General features: G+C 32.3%; 2 protein-coding genes across 2 annotated transcripts; one reads left to right on the top strand and one right to left on the bottom strand.

Annotated features, from left to right (window-relative positions):
- The first annotated feature begins 983 nt into the window (after window positions 1–983).
- LOC132736810 (uncharacterized) lies at window positions 984–3,873 on the top strand. Its single transcript, XM_060724023.1, has 4 exons — window positions 984–1,069; window positions 2,506–2,661; window positions 3,095–3,275; window positions 3,676–3,873. The coding sequence occupies exons 1-4, from the start codon at window positions 993–995 to the stop codon at window positions 3,784–3,786; spliced, it is 525 nt and encodes a 174-aa protein (XP_060580006.1). The 5' UTR covers window positions 984–992; the 3' UTR covers window positions 3,787–3,873.
- Window positions 3,874–5,908: 2,035 nt separating this feature from the next.
- Window positions 5,909–9,683, bottom strand: LOC132736809 (uncharacterized). Its single transcript, XM_060724022.1, has 2 exons — window positions 9,530–9,683; window positions 5,909–7,376 (listed from the first exon to the last, which is right to left on the bottom strand). Exons 1-2 carry the CDS (start codon window positions 9,579–9,581, stop codon window positions 6,328–6,330), a joined length of 1,101 nt encoding a protein of 366 aa, XP_060580005.1. The 5' UTR covers window positions 9,582–9,683; the 3' UTR covers window positions 5,909–6,327.
- Window positions 9,684–15,381: the final 5,698 nt, after the last annotated feature.

The raw sequence follows: 15,381 nt of genomic DNA, 5'->3' as shown, positions 1-15,381 counted from the left end.
ACAATCTTGCAAATGGTGTATCAGACATATCACGTGATATTTCACATCTTGCACGAATAACCCCCGTGGCTAACTGATAATCACATTTTAATTTAAATTCCAGAATACAACTGTGCTAATCTCTTATTTGCGAAACTTTGTAATATAAAATTTATTAATTTAGGTAAGGGAAATCTGCAATAATTATTACAATATTTCCCACCACACAAGTTTGTAAAAATACAGTATATATCAAAAAGGGAAAAAGAGAACATGCAAAATTAAACCATACACTTGAAACTGTCCTTTTCCATAAAAGATAAAATTATAATTATAAAGTTAGAAATCTCATCGACATCATCCTATCCTTCTTTTTAGAGGGTACAATTCCCGAATAACTTAAAGAAGTCTGTTTATACAAAATGGGGGTTTTAAAAAATAAAGAAATTTATTTTTTAACACTATAAGCTTTTATAACTTAACTAGTACCCTTTAAAAAGAAATTGATAATATTTTAACATTTTTTTTAAGACTTTGTTTATTTCGATGAAGTAATTCTATGCCAGCTTTTAATCGCCTATGAAAAAAGGGGGGAAAAAGTTTCCTTTTTCTCCCGAAAATAGAACAATTACGACCCTTTAACTTTTTTCCTTTTTACCCAAGACCACGGGTCTTCACCGTTCGTAGGGGGAGGGGCATATTCCCCCAAAAATGAAATTAGCTTTTTGTGATAGAAGAAAAACGTGTAATGAACTTTTTTAAATGATAAAACACCTTGTTGCCAAAGAATATTTTTAACAACCTTTCTTTAGGTTCAACATAGACTGGTTTCGTAAAACACTCTGCAAACTATTTTTTACAGTTTCATTTGCCAGAATGTATTGATCTAGTTTCATAATACATGTTGCAATTGTCTTGCTTCATTAGACAGACCTAAATTAAACGTTATAATTATGATTTCTAACTTTGTTAAAGATACATATACTTTTTCACTGTATAGGTGGGAATGGGTGATGAAAGCAAGGAACATACCAAAAAAGCTAAAGAAACCCACAAACGCTAAATGCCAGTCTCTTTATGCAATCAGGCCGTAAGTTAATGTTTTACACAACTTTTGAAAAAGGTCACTCCAAACTTCGAATTTAAACAGATAATTTATAATAATAAAACAAAATACATTTCATAACATTAAGTATTAACACGGTTTGTAAACTATTGCTTTCACTATTCGTTCCTTATTTATTTATTTATTTATAATATGTATAAAATGCGGAATAACTATAATAACAACGGGTGCGAAATAGTATGTAGCAATCATTATTAACTAAATATCTTATCAAAATACTACATTTGAAAAAAAAATTATTGCAACATTTTCTTTCTCAATGATCATGAAAAATAGTCATTTTTCCAGAATCGATAAGACATAATAAATAGTAATCGTACAAGAAACAATGAGATATAATAAATAGTCATCATACCAGATACGAAAAGACATTATATAAATAACACATGGGTTTGTGGGTGACAGTAAAAATATCATCCCGAGGAAAATACTGTTACCCGAGGCGTAGCCGAGGGTAACAGTATTTTTACGAGGGATGATATTTTTACTGTTACTCACAAACCCATGTGTTATTTATTTTATTATCCCGAACAAAAATACTGAGATGATCTGAAATTGTCAACTAAATCTAACTGTAATAAAAATAAACCAAGAGTAACAATAACAAAACTGTCCTTACCTTTTAAGTTTTAAGTGTACTTTACTGTAGGCCTACTTGAGAAGTTTTCTTTTTCTTTTATTCTTTAAGCAAGTGATGATATCTACAAATCATAAACATACAATAAGCTAGGTTTTATTTAGGAAACAAACACTAACCCATTTACACGGTTATGATCTGTGAAATCTGATCCTTCTGTTTCCAATATATTCTTAGCATGGTTTTTGACAAAATAACGATGATATCCTATGTCCACCATATCTGTAACGTTTTCACTGATTAAATTTGTTAAATAATCCTTTGTTGCATGCTTAAATCTTCTGCATGTTTCAGTTTGACACATAATTATTTACATTGCAATCACTTCCGTTGAAAACGGATTTCACTTTTGACTATTGAGCAAAAAGATATTTTATACGCGAAAAGTACACCAGGGTACAAACAACTAAATTTTACGAGTGTCATAGGGACTCCAGAGGAGAAATTGATGTCCTATCGGGGTTTAACGTCGAAAATAAGAATGAATCGAGAAAAAAATGGCGGCAATTTTATTTCATTTTATTTAGGAAATAGACCACGTGACCGCTTAAAAAATACTGTTACCTATGTAACAGTACAAAATTTTTAGTCACGTGGTACACTTGCATTAACAGTAAAAATAACTCCCAGAGGCCTATGGGAAATTAGCATTACGAAAAAAGTGAGGGGTAATAAAATAAATTGTCATCGTACCAGACGATAAAACTTTATTTCAAAACAAATTTGATTTTTATGACTTTTCACCAACTTTGTTTATTTACAGAGACATGAGAAGATACTATTGGCAAGTGACATGTCCGTACAAAGTATTTTGGCTGAGCAGGTTCACGTGGAAAAATCCCTATAACCCACAATACACTGAAACGTGCTACGTTCTGCATCCATGCTTGCAACAAGTTCGGATTGTGAATTGCACAACGTTCGTATAAGCTTTGAGTTTCATTAAGCAAAACTAAACATTATCTGTACTGGACACGAGAAGTCTTGCTGTTTTTGTAGTCTTTGTTATTTATCATACCATAGAAGTTATTTCGGAACAATATTGAAAGACATACGAAACAAAAAGACATATTTTTTCAATGATTCTTTCAGAATTTGACAATTATTGTCTTTCCTTCATTTTATATAAATCTTAAATCAGTATCGCAAAAGGTAATAAAGCGTTAGTGACAATCTATATCATTTTAACTACAAACTTAAACTTTTAATCTTAAATGCGAGAAAAGATGATAACTTAACAAGTATAGGGACAATATGTTTCAGAAAGATTTGATACTATATGTAAGAGTTTAAAGTCTGTTCAGGATATGTATTGTAGTTAGAATACTCATTAATATCTTCTTCCATCACAGAACATTCTGCATGACACGTTGTCGGATACCATACCCTAATGTAAGGAACTCTATCTGCTTAGAAAATTATTTCGTGGAATACAAAAAGGTTTACGTGTTTTGTACTCACACGCACAAAAAGGTAAAGGGAAGATGGGAAGAAGTGAACTGTAAGAAGTTTCCCCATTTCTGTGCTAAGAGGGTAAGCGTTATTTATATTACATATATGTGAGAGAACGTCAACATATATACATCCTGATAGAACGCATTAACCAAGCTAAAATGTGTGACATTAAGTTTTTCATGTGTCATTTTCATCATTTACCAGTTGATAAGTTTTTACCACTTTATGATACAAGTAGAAGTATTCTGCAACTTTATTATCTACAAGTAAATTTCTTTAACTTTATCATTTACTAGTACAAAAATGTAGTTTATAAATGTCTGACTATATAACTTTAAGAAAATTCAACAAACTATGTACTGTAACAAAGTATTGAATTTTAAAAACTGCTGAAAGATGGAACCATGTTACAATTTAAAGCTCTTACTGTCAAACAGAATATAACCGAGGTTGTATAATTACTGTATGTTATTTTCAGGTTACGTTACGTGTACCACAGTCATGTGAGTGTTGGCAATGCTGGGATATGTACCGTACGGACCCAAGTATGATACCTTTCTATGAAGCTGAGGCTAAGAAAAATACCTAGAGTTATCCCCCACTTTTCTGACTTTTCCAATTATGTGCAATGACAGCTAACGAAGAATTATGAATAATAAAGAAAAGCAAAATGATAGTATTGTTTTTTACATGTTTTTCAAGAAGTAAAAGTGACTTCATGTTAACGAATTAGTCAATCATGTTTTTGTTTATATAAATAATATAAAAACTGGGAAAATGAGTACTAAGAAAGTGACTTTTTATAGTGATTATTTCCATTTAACGGCGAATTAATTTACTCTTTCTAAAAATTCAACATTCAAAACGTATTTACATAAAATATAACAATAAACAACACTATAAAATATAACAATAAACAAGACATACATGTGAAGTGTACAAAGGATCACCGCCCCTATAGTTTTTACTTAAATATATAGACAGAATGAAAATACATTTTCATAAAACTTATTTAAAATTTATATGATCTTACAAAACACGAAACCAGAATCATTTAAAGAACAGGCAAAAGTATCGGACCTGGGAAGAAAAAACATGACCAGATTGATAAAAAAAAACCTGTGTTCATCTTAAAAGTGTCAAAAAAACAAAAAAAAAATGTATATAATGACCCCCTTTAAAAATATACTATAAGTTAAGAGAAGGCCGGAAACTCCAGATTCGAGCCTACGAGCAAGGGATTCATTTCCCGGGCCGTTGTGAAAACAATTGGCCAGACAATTAAAAAAAACTTTTATCACTATTTCACGTTTATGGTATATTTTTAAAGGGGTCATTATATACATTTTTTTTTGTTTTTTTTACACTTTTAAGATGAACAGATGTCACAGGGTCATTTGTCATTATATATACATGTATATACTTTACCATTATTATATCCAATATGATATATAGTGCATTTCTTATAAATATATTCTTCCTTATCCATCCACTCTTCATCTCATATTTACTCCCATAGCCTCATTATATCATTCATCATATATCGTACACTAACTATAGTAACTGGTGACGGGCCTCATTTTTTCGCTCATGATTTACCGCCACGCATGCGCACGGCAGATTTGAATTACAGTTGTAGACGTGAGAACGAAACTTCTGACTTTCTTGTTTATTTAATAATTTTGCTGTCTCTGTGTGTTTTACAGGTAATTTACTTATATATGTGTATTGATATATATTCATTCTTCATTTTCTCATTCATCGTTTGTTTCATGATTTTGACGGTTTTGTATATTTATGGAATGCACTGCAGATTTGAATTACAGTTGTATACGTGAGAACGAAACTTCTGACTTTCTTGTTTATTTATTTATTTTGCTGCCTCTGTGTGTTTTTACAGTCTCAACCACAAGAGAGAACTTTATAAAACCCTTCGACCAATATAGAAGGTAACACACAGGTTTTTTTTATCAATCTGGTCATATTTTTTCTTCCCAGGTCCGATACTTTTGCCTGTGATATATAGTCCCCAAATATATTTTACGGTTTTCGTTATATTTAAAATGGATAAGCCCATTAATCAAAGGTATAGAGGTTTTGTCGTATGAAATAATATACTGACTGCATGATCTGATATATTTCATAATAATATACTGAAAAATGTTCCACCTAAAAACTTTAGTTTTTGCGAAATAACCATAGAATTGTTGGTGGTACTATATTTGTAATGTAAACATCCAACATCTAAATATGGTTGTATAAGGATAACTGTCAATTTCAAACACACTTTATAAGTGATCAACAATGTACCCCACCTCGAAAAAAAATTAATTAAATGTCTTGTTTATGTTCCATATTACAGTAATTAATTATAAAATGCAACTGCATGGAACATAATGTATAGTTTGGCGTTATGTGCCGATGCCAACCTTTATTAAACTTAAATTCACGATGATATATTTGTTTCCGGGCAACACGCTATTTTGGTTAGAGGGGTAGTGTTGATCAAATCCTCAGTTTGAATAAAACGAGTTTGCATATTTGGCTTCATACACAACATTTTCACATCATTACACGCATTATTATTTTTCTTTTCATGTCAATTCTTTTATATAATGCTTCACCAACTTGTATTATGATTATTGAACAAAACTGAAGTCTAGTTGAAACTTTCGTTGAGTTGTAAGGGAGATAGAAAAACAAAACAATAATAAAATGTCAAATGACCATTCTGGTGATATTTAATCGATTATGGACACCATCAAAATAAGGAATTACTATTTTTCAAAATAAATACATGTATATGTTCTTTATTTACAGTCTAGTAAATGAAATGTATCTGGTTGTCTTTTACAACCAAAGAAAAATTACAACACTAAATGAAATAAAGAAATAAAAAGAAATAGGAGAAAAATAGTTTACAAAAGTATTCGCTTTATTGAATACATTATCATGTGTAAAGAATTTTATGTTCACGTTATACGTACTATGTACAGATCAAGGAAATAATTTCCGCCTCTTAGTTAAATACAATGTGATATTATAGGAAATTATTTGATACGTTTATCATACTGACACAGTAGTATGGAGAAATTGACAGATCTTTCATTTGATTACAATACAAACAAACTTAAGGAGCTTCTCCAGCCGCACCCTCTCCCTCAGCAGCTTCTCCACCAGCTTCCCCTTCTGCTTGACCTTCACCTTCTCCTTCTGCCTCTCCTTCAGCTTCAGCTTCACCCTCTGCTTCTCCTTCTGCCTCGGCTTCTGCATTTGGCTCAATCTCTGCATTTGGTTCTACCTCTGCATTTGGCTCAACCTCTGCGTTAGGCTCAACCTCTGCGTTTGGCTCAACCTCTGCGTTTGGCTCAACCTCTGCGTTTGGCTCAACCTCTGCGTTTGGTTCTACCTCTGCGTTTGGACCTACTTCATATTCAGGTTCTACTTCTGCTCCTGGTTCAACTTCTGCTGACGGAGGTACATATGCACCTGGCTTGACAGCTGCGCCTGGTTCAGGTTCAACTGGTTCTATTTCTACAGCTTCTGTAACAGGTGCCGGAGCAGCTGTTGGCGCGTTTGTAGATGGAGCTTTTGTCTCGGTTACTGGAACTGGTGCATAAGTTACAGGAACTGGCTTTTGAGGAGCTTTAGTTTTTGATACCTTTTTTGTTGTTGGCAAAGGTTGAGCTCGTGTCGGTGCATACGCAGCTGGGGCCGGGGTCGGTGCATATGTTGAGGCCTGGGTCGATGCATATGTTGGTGCATTGTTTGCCAGTGTCGGTGCATACTTAGTTGGAGCGGGTGTCGGTGCATGTGTAGCTGGGGTCGGAGTCGGTGCAGATGTAGCTGGGGCCGGAGTCGGTGCAAACGTAGCTGGGGCCGGGGTCGGTGCATTTGTAGGTGGAGCCGGTTTTTTGGTAGTTGGTTTTGGTACGTATTTGGTGGGAGCTGGTGTAGAAGCGTAAGTTACTGGAGCTGGCTTTTTTGTGGTGACTTTCTTTACATATTTCTTTGGCGCTTGTGTAGGCCTGTAAACGTTAGGTACTGGTTGTTTGGTAGTCGGTTTTGGAGCATATGTTGGCTTCGCTGTAGGATTTGGTGTTGGAACATATGTTTTCGCTTTAGCATTTTTACCATTGTTATTTCCTACAGGTGCACATGACACTGCAACTAGTGTACCTATAAGAAATACAAAAAGAAAATGTGAACTATTAAATAGCTTGATAAAAGGTTAGAATTTGAACCTATAAGGTATCTATCTATACGGTAAAATTGAAAATGTTGTATGCCGGTATGTCTGGGCACGAACATAAAGAGCAATGGCAATCCACTAATGTTTGCTAAAACTAGCAAAATAAATTGCATTTAATAGAATTACTGATCTTATTAAATTGCAGACTACCATTAACATTCTCTATCACAGATTTAAGCAGAAGTCAATTCTTTAATATTATAATTGTAAAATCTAGAATTTGATCATAACCACGGATGCTCCTGTACGGAAGGGAAATTGGAACCTTCAATATGCTATTTTAAAGTCATTCTTTGAAAGCGGCATTCGACTCCAAAATAAATATATGATGTCTCAACAATACAACAATTAACGGGACCATATAAAATGTAACTAAATAGGAGAAGTATAGTAAACTGATCCAAGTTATATATCAAAACTGTAAATATTTTGTTCGTCGTAGACAAAATAATTTGCATTTTTTTGGTATCTGTCAATGTGTTGTTAATAGTAATATTTTAAAAAATATATAAGCAGAATTTATTTCATAAGAATGTGTTCTTTCAAAAGCCGTGCAATTTAAAGTAAAATCAAGTATTAAAAAGTTGAACAAATTTTACAACAACAACAACAAATACTCAAATAAGGCACAGTTATCATAATGGCATGTACACTTATACTACACACGGTAGTTCTCTATATTACATAGGTATCCCTATCTAGAATATATTTAATTTACAAGTGTTATTGTTCTCATAATACTCAAAGTTAAGATACTTTAATCTAACTAAGCAAATCTCAGATATAAGACCAGTTTCAAACTATTCGTACATTTTGTCATTTTGCATTTCATTTTTTCCCGCATAGTTACTCTTTTTATATCCCAAAAGTGCATTGTATCATACGCATTAAAGCATTATTTATGTGAAAATTGTAATGCACGCTAAATATTTGCTAATAACTGATAAACCATTTAGATATTTTTATTTTTTCAAATAAAAAAAGTTTTATGTTTAACCATCTCAAGCTTAACCTCTATAAATGTCGATAACAACATTAGTGCCTCCAGTGCTTTGATTATTGGTCAGTTTTGGTTAATCTCATAACGGATTTTGAAGAAAACAAGCAATAAAGAATAAAATCACGCGAACACGTGCTTTCTTTGCTGCATACTTTATGGCGCCATGTAATACAAATACTGACTGCAGTATAAATTAATGACAGTCCAGGTAATTTCATAACCAAAACAGACTTTCAAATGATATCATATTCATACAACAGTTCTCTTGGAACGAAAATCAAATGACCAAATGTTTTGTTCTGTACCTAATCCAAACCTCTTACTTTTCCTCTTCCTCTTTTACTCCTTTTTAATGAAATATTAACATTTCGTATTTCTTTACTATAAACACACGTATAAAATAACGGCACTTTTGTCCCACGTTAAGTGTTTGATTAAAAATCAAAATAATATCAAAATATTTTTTTATTACTAAATGTAATCATGTTAGTGTAGTCAGATAGGAAGAATCTGACATTGGTTGACATTTGATATAAACTTTTATGAAACTCGTAAAGGAAAAATGTTATTAAGCTCGCCATGCACATGCTCACACACATCATTTTACCACACTCTTACATTAAAGTTTATATATGTCAGCTTTTATATATGCAAGATGAGCCCATAATTAATGAACATTATTTCGTGCAGCAACGTTTGTAGAACCACTCGGACTTTATAAAATGCTGCCATTGGGCTCGAGCTTTAAATGTCATCATTCTTTTGCAGATGTTAATTCACGAAAGAGGTACCTTTACTTACTTAATATACGCCACCCAAACAACAAAAACCCAAAAATAGCACATTACAGATATAATACGCATCAAATGTTTGAAAACTTTGATTTTATTCCAGTCTCTAGTTACACCTTAATCAGTAAATATTTAATAAAGTCCGTAAAACCTGTCCTAAAATCCCAAATATTACATAATGATATATATTCAAAGTCCTCCGAAATCTAGTTAGTTTTATAGTGGGTCAAAATGCCTCGCCACTACTAACTAATTTACAAAGAATCAATGTAAAAACTTGTAAATTTACCTGCAATGAAAACACAAATGAATATACTGCTAAAATTCCGCGTTATCTTCATGATGTCCTGATATCCAATGAATTGTTGTCACATATATTTAATACATTTATAGAATATTTAATAAGCATCATAACTAAAGTGTGTATATTTGTCCCTCATTAAGTTATAATTTGTAACATTTATACAGCTTCAGACACTTGGCTGACATATAACGTGATAAATTCATAAATTAAAACGGTAAGATGCAAAATAAATGCATATTTCTTAAGTTTGTTTTATTTTACTTATTTTTATTGTTGTTTAATCATTTAATTAAACAGATTAATGACTGTATATATATATAGTAGTTCGTGTACGTGGTCTACTGCCAGAACACATACTTATTGAATATATGATTGTCAAAGATTGAAAAAAAGTTGAAAGGTTATAATTAAAAAAAAGTGGAAAGGTTATACATGTAATTAAAAAAAAAGTAGAAAGGTTAAAATAAAAAAAAATAAAATAAAAAAATAGAAGTAGCAACTTACTTTATAACGGAATAAATATACTTTTATGAGACTTTATGATCAATCAAGTTTAATATCTATTTATAGATATATAGATCCATTATATAAGCGACTCATTTCGTCTGTCATTTGTAAATTTAACTTAAACTGTATGCAATTGTCATGTACACCAAATTTCTTGAAATACAACAACAACAACAACAACAACAAAACATATAGAGGGAAAAGTCGGCCTACAATATGAAAACAATCCTTCAAGAGATTGGGATGGCTAATCTATGGTTAACTCATTATGATAATGAGAATAATTACATTTCTATAAGAAACAGAATTTTGGACATAGATAAACAAGACTGGTATAGAAAAATAATTAAAAAAATCAAGAATATTATGTCCCTACTATTTTCATTAAGACTTTATTTGAGCGTTATAACGTAGTGTAAATACGAATAAATTCAGAAATTTAGATTCTCAGCGCATAATCTCGCCACTGAAATGTTGAAATAGGTAGACATAAGGTGATGTATGTACAATGAAAATAATAGGTATGTATAGTCTGATTTTATTGACCTGTCAATTATGAATACATTACAGGACTCATTTAAATATTCGATCCCACTTCGGTTTGGTCCGTGTAGTTTACGAGAATTAATGTGGAGTATATAAGTCATGGATTGAAAGTCACACCAGCTTAATGTGAAGGTTTTCGTTAATTCACGATAGCACAGTCGGTAAAAGAATGCCTGATAATTGAGAGGTCTGTGGTTCGATCCTTACTGTTGCCACTAATACTCTTTCTTTATTTTTGCAGTATATTTTAAAGAAACATATTTGTAGTGTGTTTTACGGCATTGAAAATACATTTATTGATTTTAATCCGTTTTATTTTTAAACATGAATTCGTAAACATGTTATTTAAATGAGTATAGACATAACAAAATTAAGTAAAACATAATAAAACAAAACAAACAATATAAAATAATCATATATAGCTTCAATAATGTTGAAAGTATTAATAAGAAAAAAAACATGGATCAATGCGGTCTCGAACTTAAAAACACGTGTGGCAGTTAGATTTTAAACTCGTGCTTTACCCTATTGCGCTATAACGCTGAGTGTACTTAGTTTATGGATACAAATTAAATTAAATTCCATCGTACAGCGTACATCTCACGGAACTTACCGAACATCTACCGAAGATTAATATACTGTGTGCATCGACCGTGTAATCAGTATGTAATTGACAGGTTAATAAAACCAAACAATATGTAGGTAGGTAGGTAGGTTTTGTTTGTTTGTTTTACGTCACGTCGACACAGTATAGGTCATATCGCGACGTTACAGCTTTACTGATGGAGGAGGACCTCAGGTGCCCTTCCGTGCATTATTTCAGGCACGAACGAGCACCTGAGAAGAACCACCGACGTTCCGTAAGCTAGCTGGATAGCTTCCTCATATGAAAGAATCCAAAGTCCCTGTCGGGATTCGAGGTAGGTAGGTAGGTAGGTAGAGTACAAAGTGACATGATCACAAAAAAACATACATTCAAATATAATTAAACATCACGTAATCATCAAAGTTAACATTATTTAGTAGCAAAGTGTCATACAATGATACAAATACATCTTTGGACTGTATTAACAAAACATTGAGAATGAAAAGAAATAAAGTAATATTACTAACAAGATAACATTTTTATAATTATGTCTGAAGATTTGGTTGAATTAATTCCCTGCGTTTAATAGTAAACGAGTTTCATTTCCAACCAATATCTAAAACCGTATTTCTGTGGGTGGCTATTAAATAAATTAATTATTAATTACAAGCAGTTTTCCTAAAGAACTTATCAATTTATCAAAATATGTATACTTTGTATTTAAAAAAAGATAGCTAGAAACTAATTAGAATCCAATAAACCGAAAAAAATGTGACTTAAAGGTTAATTAATTGAAATGTTGTTGAGAATTGAGTTCCGGTCAAGTCGGTGCTAGGGGGCGTGAGGGATGTTACACATATTCATTATCCCTCATGTACAGATTCAATCAAACCGAGTGTGCAATTCTCTTGTAATTTTCTTGTGATTAATGCTTCCGAGGGATCACTTTGTTTTCAGATTTTTATACCGTTCTTCTGTAAACACTGTACTCCTTGTTTGTCATGTTTAGTCCTTTTTCATACAAACGCACCTTACTGGTAAAATATATAATTCTTATAGTTCTTACAGAAAATTTCAATATAGAAATGTGCAAAGGTCTAGTAGCGGAATTACTATTTATATTAAAGACAGTTTGGAAAACGGTATTCAGATTGTTAGAAATCGTTATAACACTATATATTTTGATTAAAGTTGGATCGTGTCTTTTTATTTTGATCAAGACGTATTTTATGTGTATCAAATATACTGGATGAAGATTCGCCTGTTTATAATATTCCAAGTATTGCTATCAGGAGACCTAAATAGCAGGATTGGAAATAAATGTGATTTCATTGTACATGATAATATCCGTACTTTGTATGATGACACAGATTATTGTCCTGATCAAACTTCTGTTAGGGCCTCAATAGATCATGTACACAATAGTCATGGATTTATGTTAATCTACTTGTCTACGTATTATTAATGGTAGAATAGTGATAGTTGTAAACCATAACGGGTGTTTTTTTATTGAGTGATCAATATTTTTCATCGGTTACAGATTTAACAGTGATTGTGACCATGCTCTGTTTCATTTTTCACTATGTTATGATAACTTGTCATCAATGCATGAGAAATATACTGAGGTTAAATATAAGTGGGACAATACGCTTCGTGATCAATTTCGTTCCGGTATTATTGCCAATATATCTGTAAGATGTAGTTGCGGATCTTAAATAACTTAATGGTTTTCAAGAAAAATAATTATTGACAATTTATTGAGATCTCCTTTTTTCTACTTATTTTGTTCATTACATGCATATTAAATTATTTAATGGTTTACAAGACAAATAATTATTGACAGTTACATATACGTTTTATTTCGTTTTATCCAATTATTTATTATTAAAATATAATTGCATATTAATAACTTTAAAATGAATCTCTAAGTTCTTTTGTCATTTTATTCTGTCTCACACGAATCACATTTACACATTATGATTAATTTTCATTTTCTTTTTTACTTTTTCTTTTTTTAATTCTTAAAGACCGACTTGATTTATCCTTTACTCTTGATAGTTGTTTCACAGTCCATTATATACATAAATGAACTTTCTGTGATGACTTGTGTGTCTTGTATGTGTTTTGAACAAGGTATTACATGAAGATAAAACATTTGGACAAACGAGCCATCATGAATTCATTCAAACTTAACTCACATTGGCGATTCTACATGATATTTATAGTTCTGATATACCGACATCTATCAACAGTATCATCCATGTCGATAATGCAGTCATGACTAACTCACCAGAACGACAAAATAAACTGTACATTCAGATTCAAACGCACACATCCTATGTCTACAATTCACTACAGAAATGACTTGTCACATTCTCATATGTTATATTGTCTCTGCTATTAGCATCCAATGTTCAATCTTAGGATTTCTCATGTGTTTGATATGCCTTTCTGGTGATGTGCATCCTAATCCTGGACCAGACGTTTCAAGATCAATTTCAAGTAGTTCCCTTTCCTCCAAATCCAGCATAGCCTTGACAGATATTTCCTCTTATTTTTCTTTTATGCACTACAATGTTCAGAGCATTTAACATAAACTAGACACGCTCTTTGCCGAATTTAAGGACTTTGATATCCTCTCTTTCTCTGAATCATGGCTAGATAGTTCGACACCAAACTGTGATTTAATCTTTGAAGGCTTTCATGAACCAGAAAGGAAAGATCGGTTAGGGGGCAGTCGCGGAGGAGTGCTGTTGTATGTAAAAAGCTATTATCGTTATTTGCGTCGTCATGACTTGGAAATTCATGGAATTGAGTGCATTTGGGTTGAAATTATTAGCAAGACAAAACGCTTTCTCTATGGTACTTACTACCGCCCACCTAACACTTCTACTCTACAACACTCCTTAATCGAAGATTCCATTAATCTTGCTGTTGATTCCGGTATATCAAACATCATAATCACGGGAAACTTCAACATTAACATGCTTAATTCTACTGCCTCTAGAAAATTAATCTCACTTAGTCAGCAACTTTCTCTTACTCAACTTATTTCAGAGCCAACCCACTTTACTGAAAGCTCCAACTCACTTATCGATATTATTCTCACATCGAATCCTTTATTCATATACACTGTTGGTGTTGGTGAGCCTTGTCTAGACCAACCTGTTCGCTATCACTGTCCTGTTTTTGGCCTGATAAATTTTAATAAACCAAATACTCACACTTATACAAGGCATATATGGCTGTTTGACAAAGGCAACTATCAACAACTTCGAGAACTTGCAGCTTCAACAAATTGGCACCAATTTAAAGACCAAAGTATAAATATATACGCACACAAAATCACAGAAGCCATAATAGATATATCAAAAATATGTATTCCTAACAGAAACGTAACCATTAGACCAAATGACCCACCCTGGTTTCCTCCTAACTTAAAAACACTTATCAGACAAAGACGTAGATATTACAAAAAAGCCAAACGCACCAACACAGAACACGATTGTTGCAATTTAGGACACTTCGCAACAATATTATATCAAAAATAAACATTTCTAAAGCAAATCATATACAAAATCTTGCAAATAATCTTAAAACATCACAGCAAAACACAAAATCATGGTGGTCCTGCCTGAAATCATTTATAAAACCCTGTTCCTCTTCCTCTATTCCTCCTCTGCAAAATGGTGATATTTTAGCTGAAGACGAAAATACAAAAGCAGACATACTGAACGACTTTTTTATTGACCAAACACTTTTAAATGAACCAGAGCAAACTGCTGCGATTTTCCAGCAAAATGAACCTTGTACATCAAATATGGAATCCTTTTCTATAACACCCGATGAAATTTCACTTGTCCTAAAACACTTACCATTAGGTAAAGCAGCAGGTCCAGACGGTATAAACAATAGAATTCTTGCAGAGTTGTATAATGAGCTTTCTACTCCTTTAGCTGATTTGTTTAATGAATCTCTATGTTCTTCGGTATTTCCCATATGTTGGAAAGAAGCGTTTGTCTCGCCTATATTCAAATCTGGTGACCGGTCTATTCCTGGAAACTATCGCCCTATATCTCTTCTTTCTACAATTGGTGAAGTTTTCGAAAGAATTGTTTTCAAACACACCTTCAACTACCTCCACTCCAACAACCTTCTAACAATTTTGCAGTCAGGCTTCATACCTGGTGACTCAACA

This window comes from Ruditapes philippinarum, unplaced genomic scaffold (genome assembly GCF_026571515.1).
Source record: "Ruditapes philippinarum isolate M1 unplaced genomic scaffold, ASM2657151v2 ctg1062_1_1_1_1, whole genome shotgun sequence".
In the NCBI taxonomy this organism is placed as follows: Eukaryota; Metazoa; Mollusca; class Bivalvia; order Venerida; family Veneridae; genus Ruditapes; species Ruditapes philippinarum.
Note: the sequence above shows the minus strand (reverse complement) of the source record. Positions and strands in the feature narration are given on the sequence as shown.

Bases quoted from the DNA above. Each gene is read 5' to 3' on its own strand.
- LOC132736809 (XM_060724022.1), bottom strand. From the start codon at position 9,581: ATGAAGATAACGCGGAATTTTAGCAGTATATTCATTTGTGTTTTCATT. The intron at 7,377-9,529 runs GTAAATTTACAA...TATTTCTTATAG, and splicing joins CATTTGTGTTTTCATTGCAG to GTACACTAGTTGCAGTGTCA.
- LOC132736810 (XM_060724023.1), top strand. From the start codon at position 993: ATGAAAGCAAGGAACATACCAAAAAAGCTAAAGAAACCCACAAACGCT. The intron at 2,662-3,094 runs GTTCGTATAAGC...CTTCCATCACAG, and splicing joins CGGATTGTGAATTGCACAAC to AACATTCTGCATGACACGTT. The intron at 3,276-3,675 runs GTAAGCGTTATT...TGTTATTTTCAG, and splicing joins CCCATTTCTGTGCTAAGAGG to GTTACGTTACGTGTACCACA.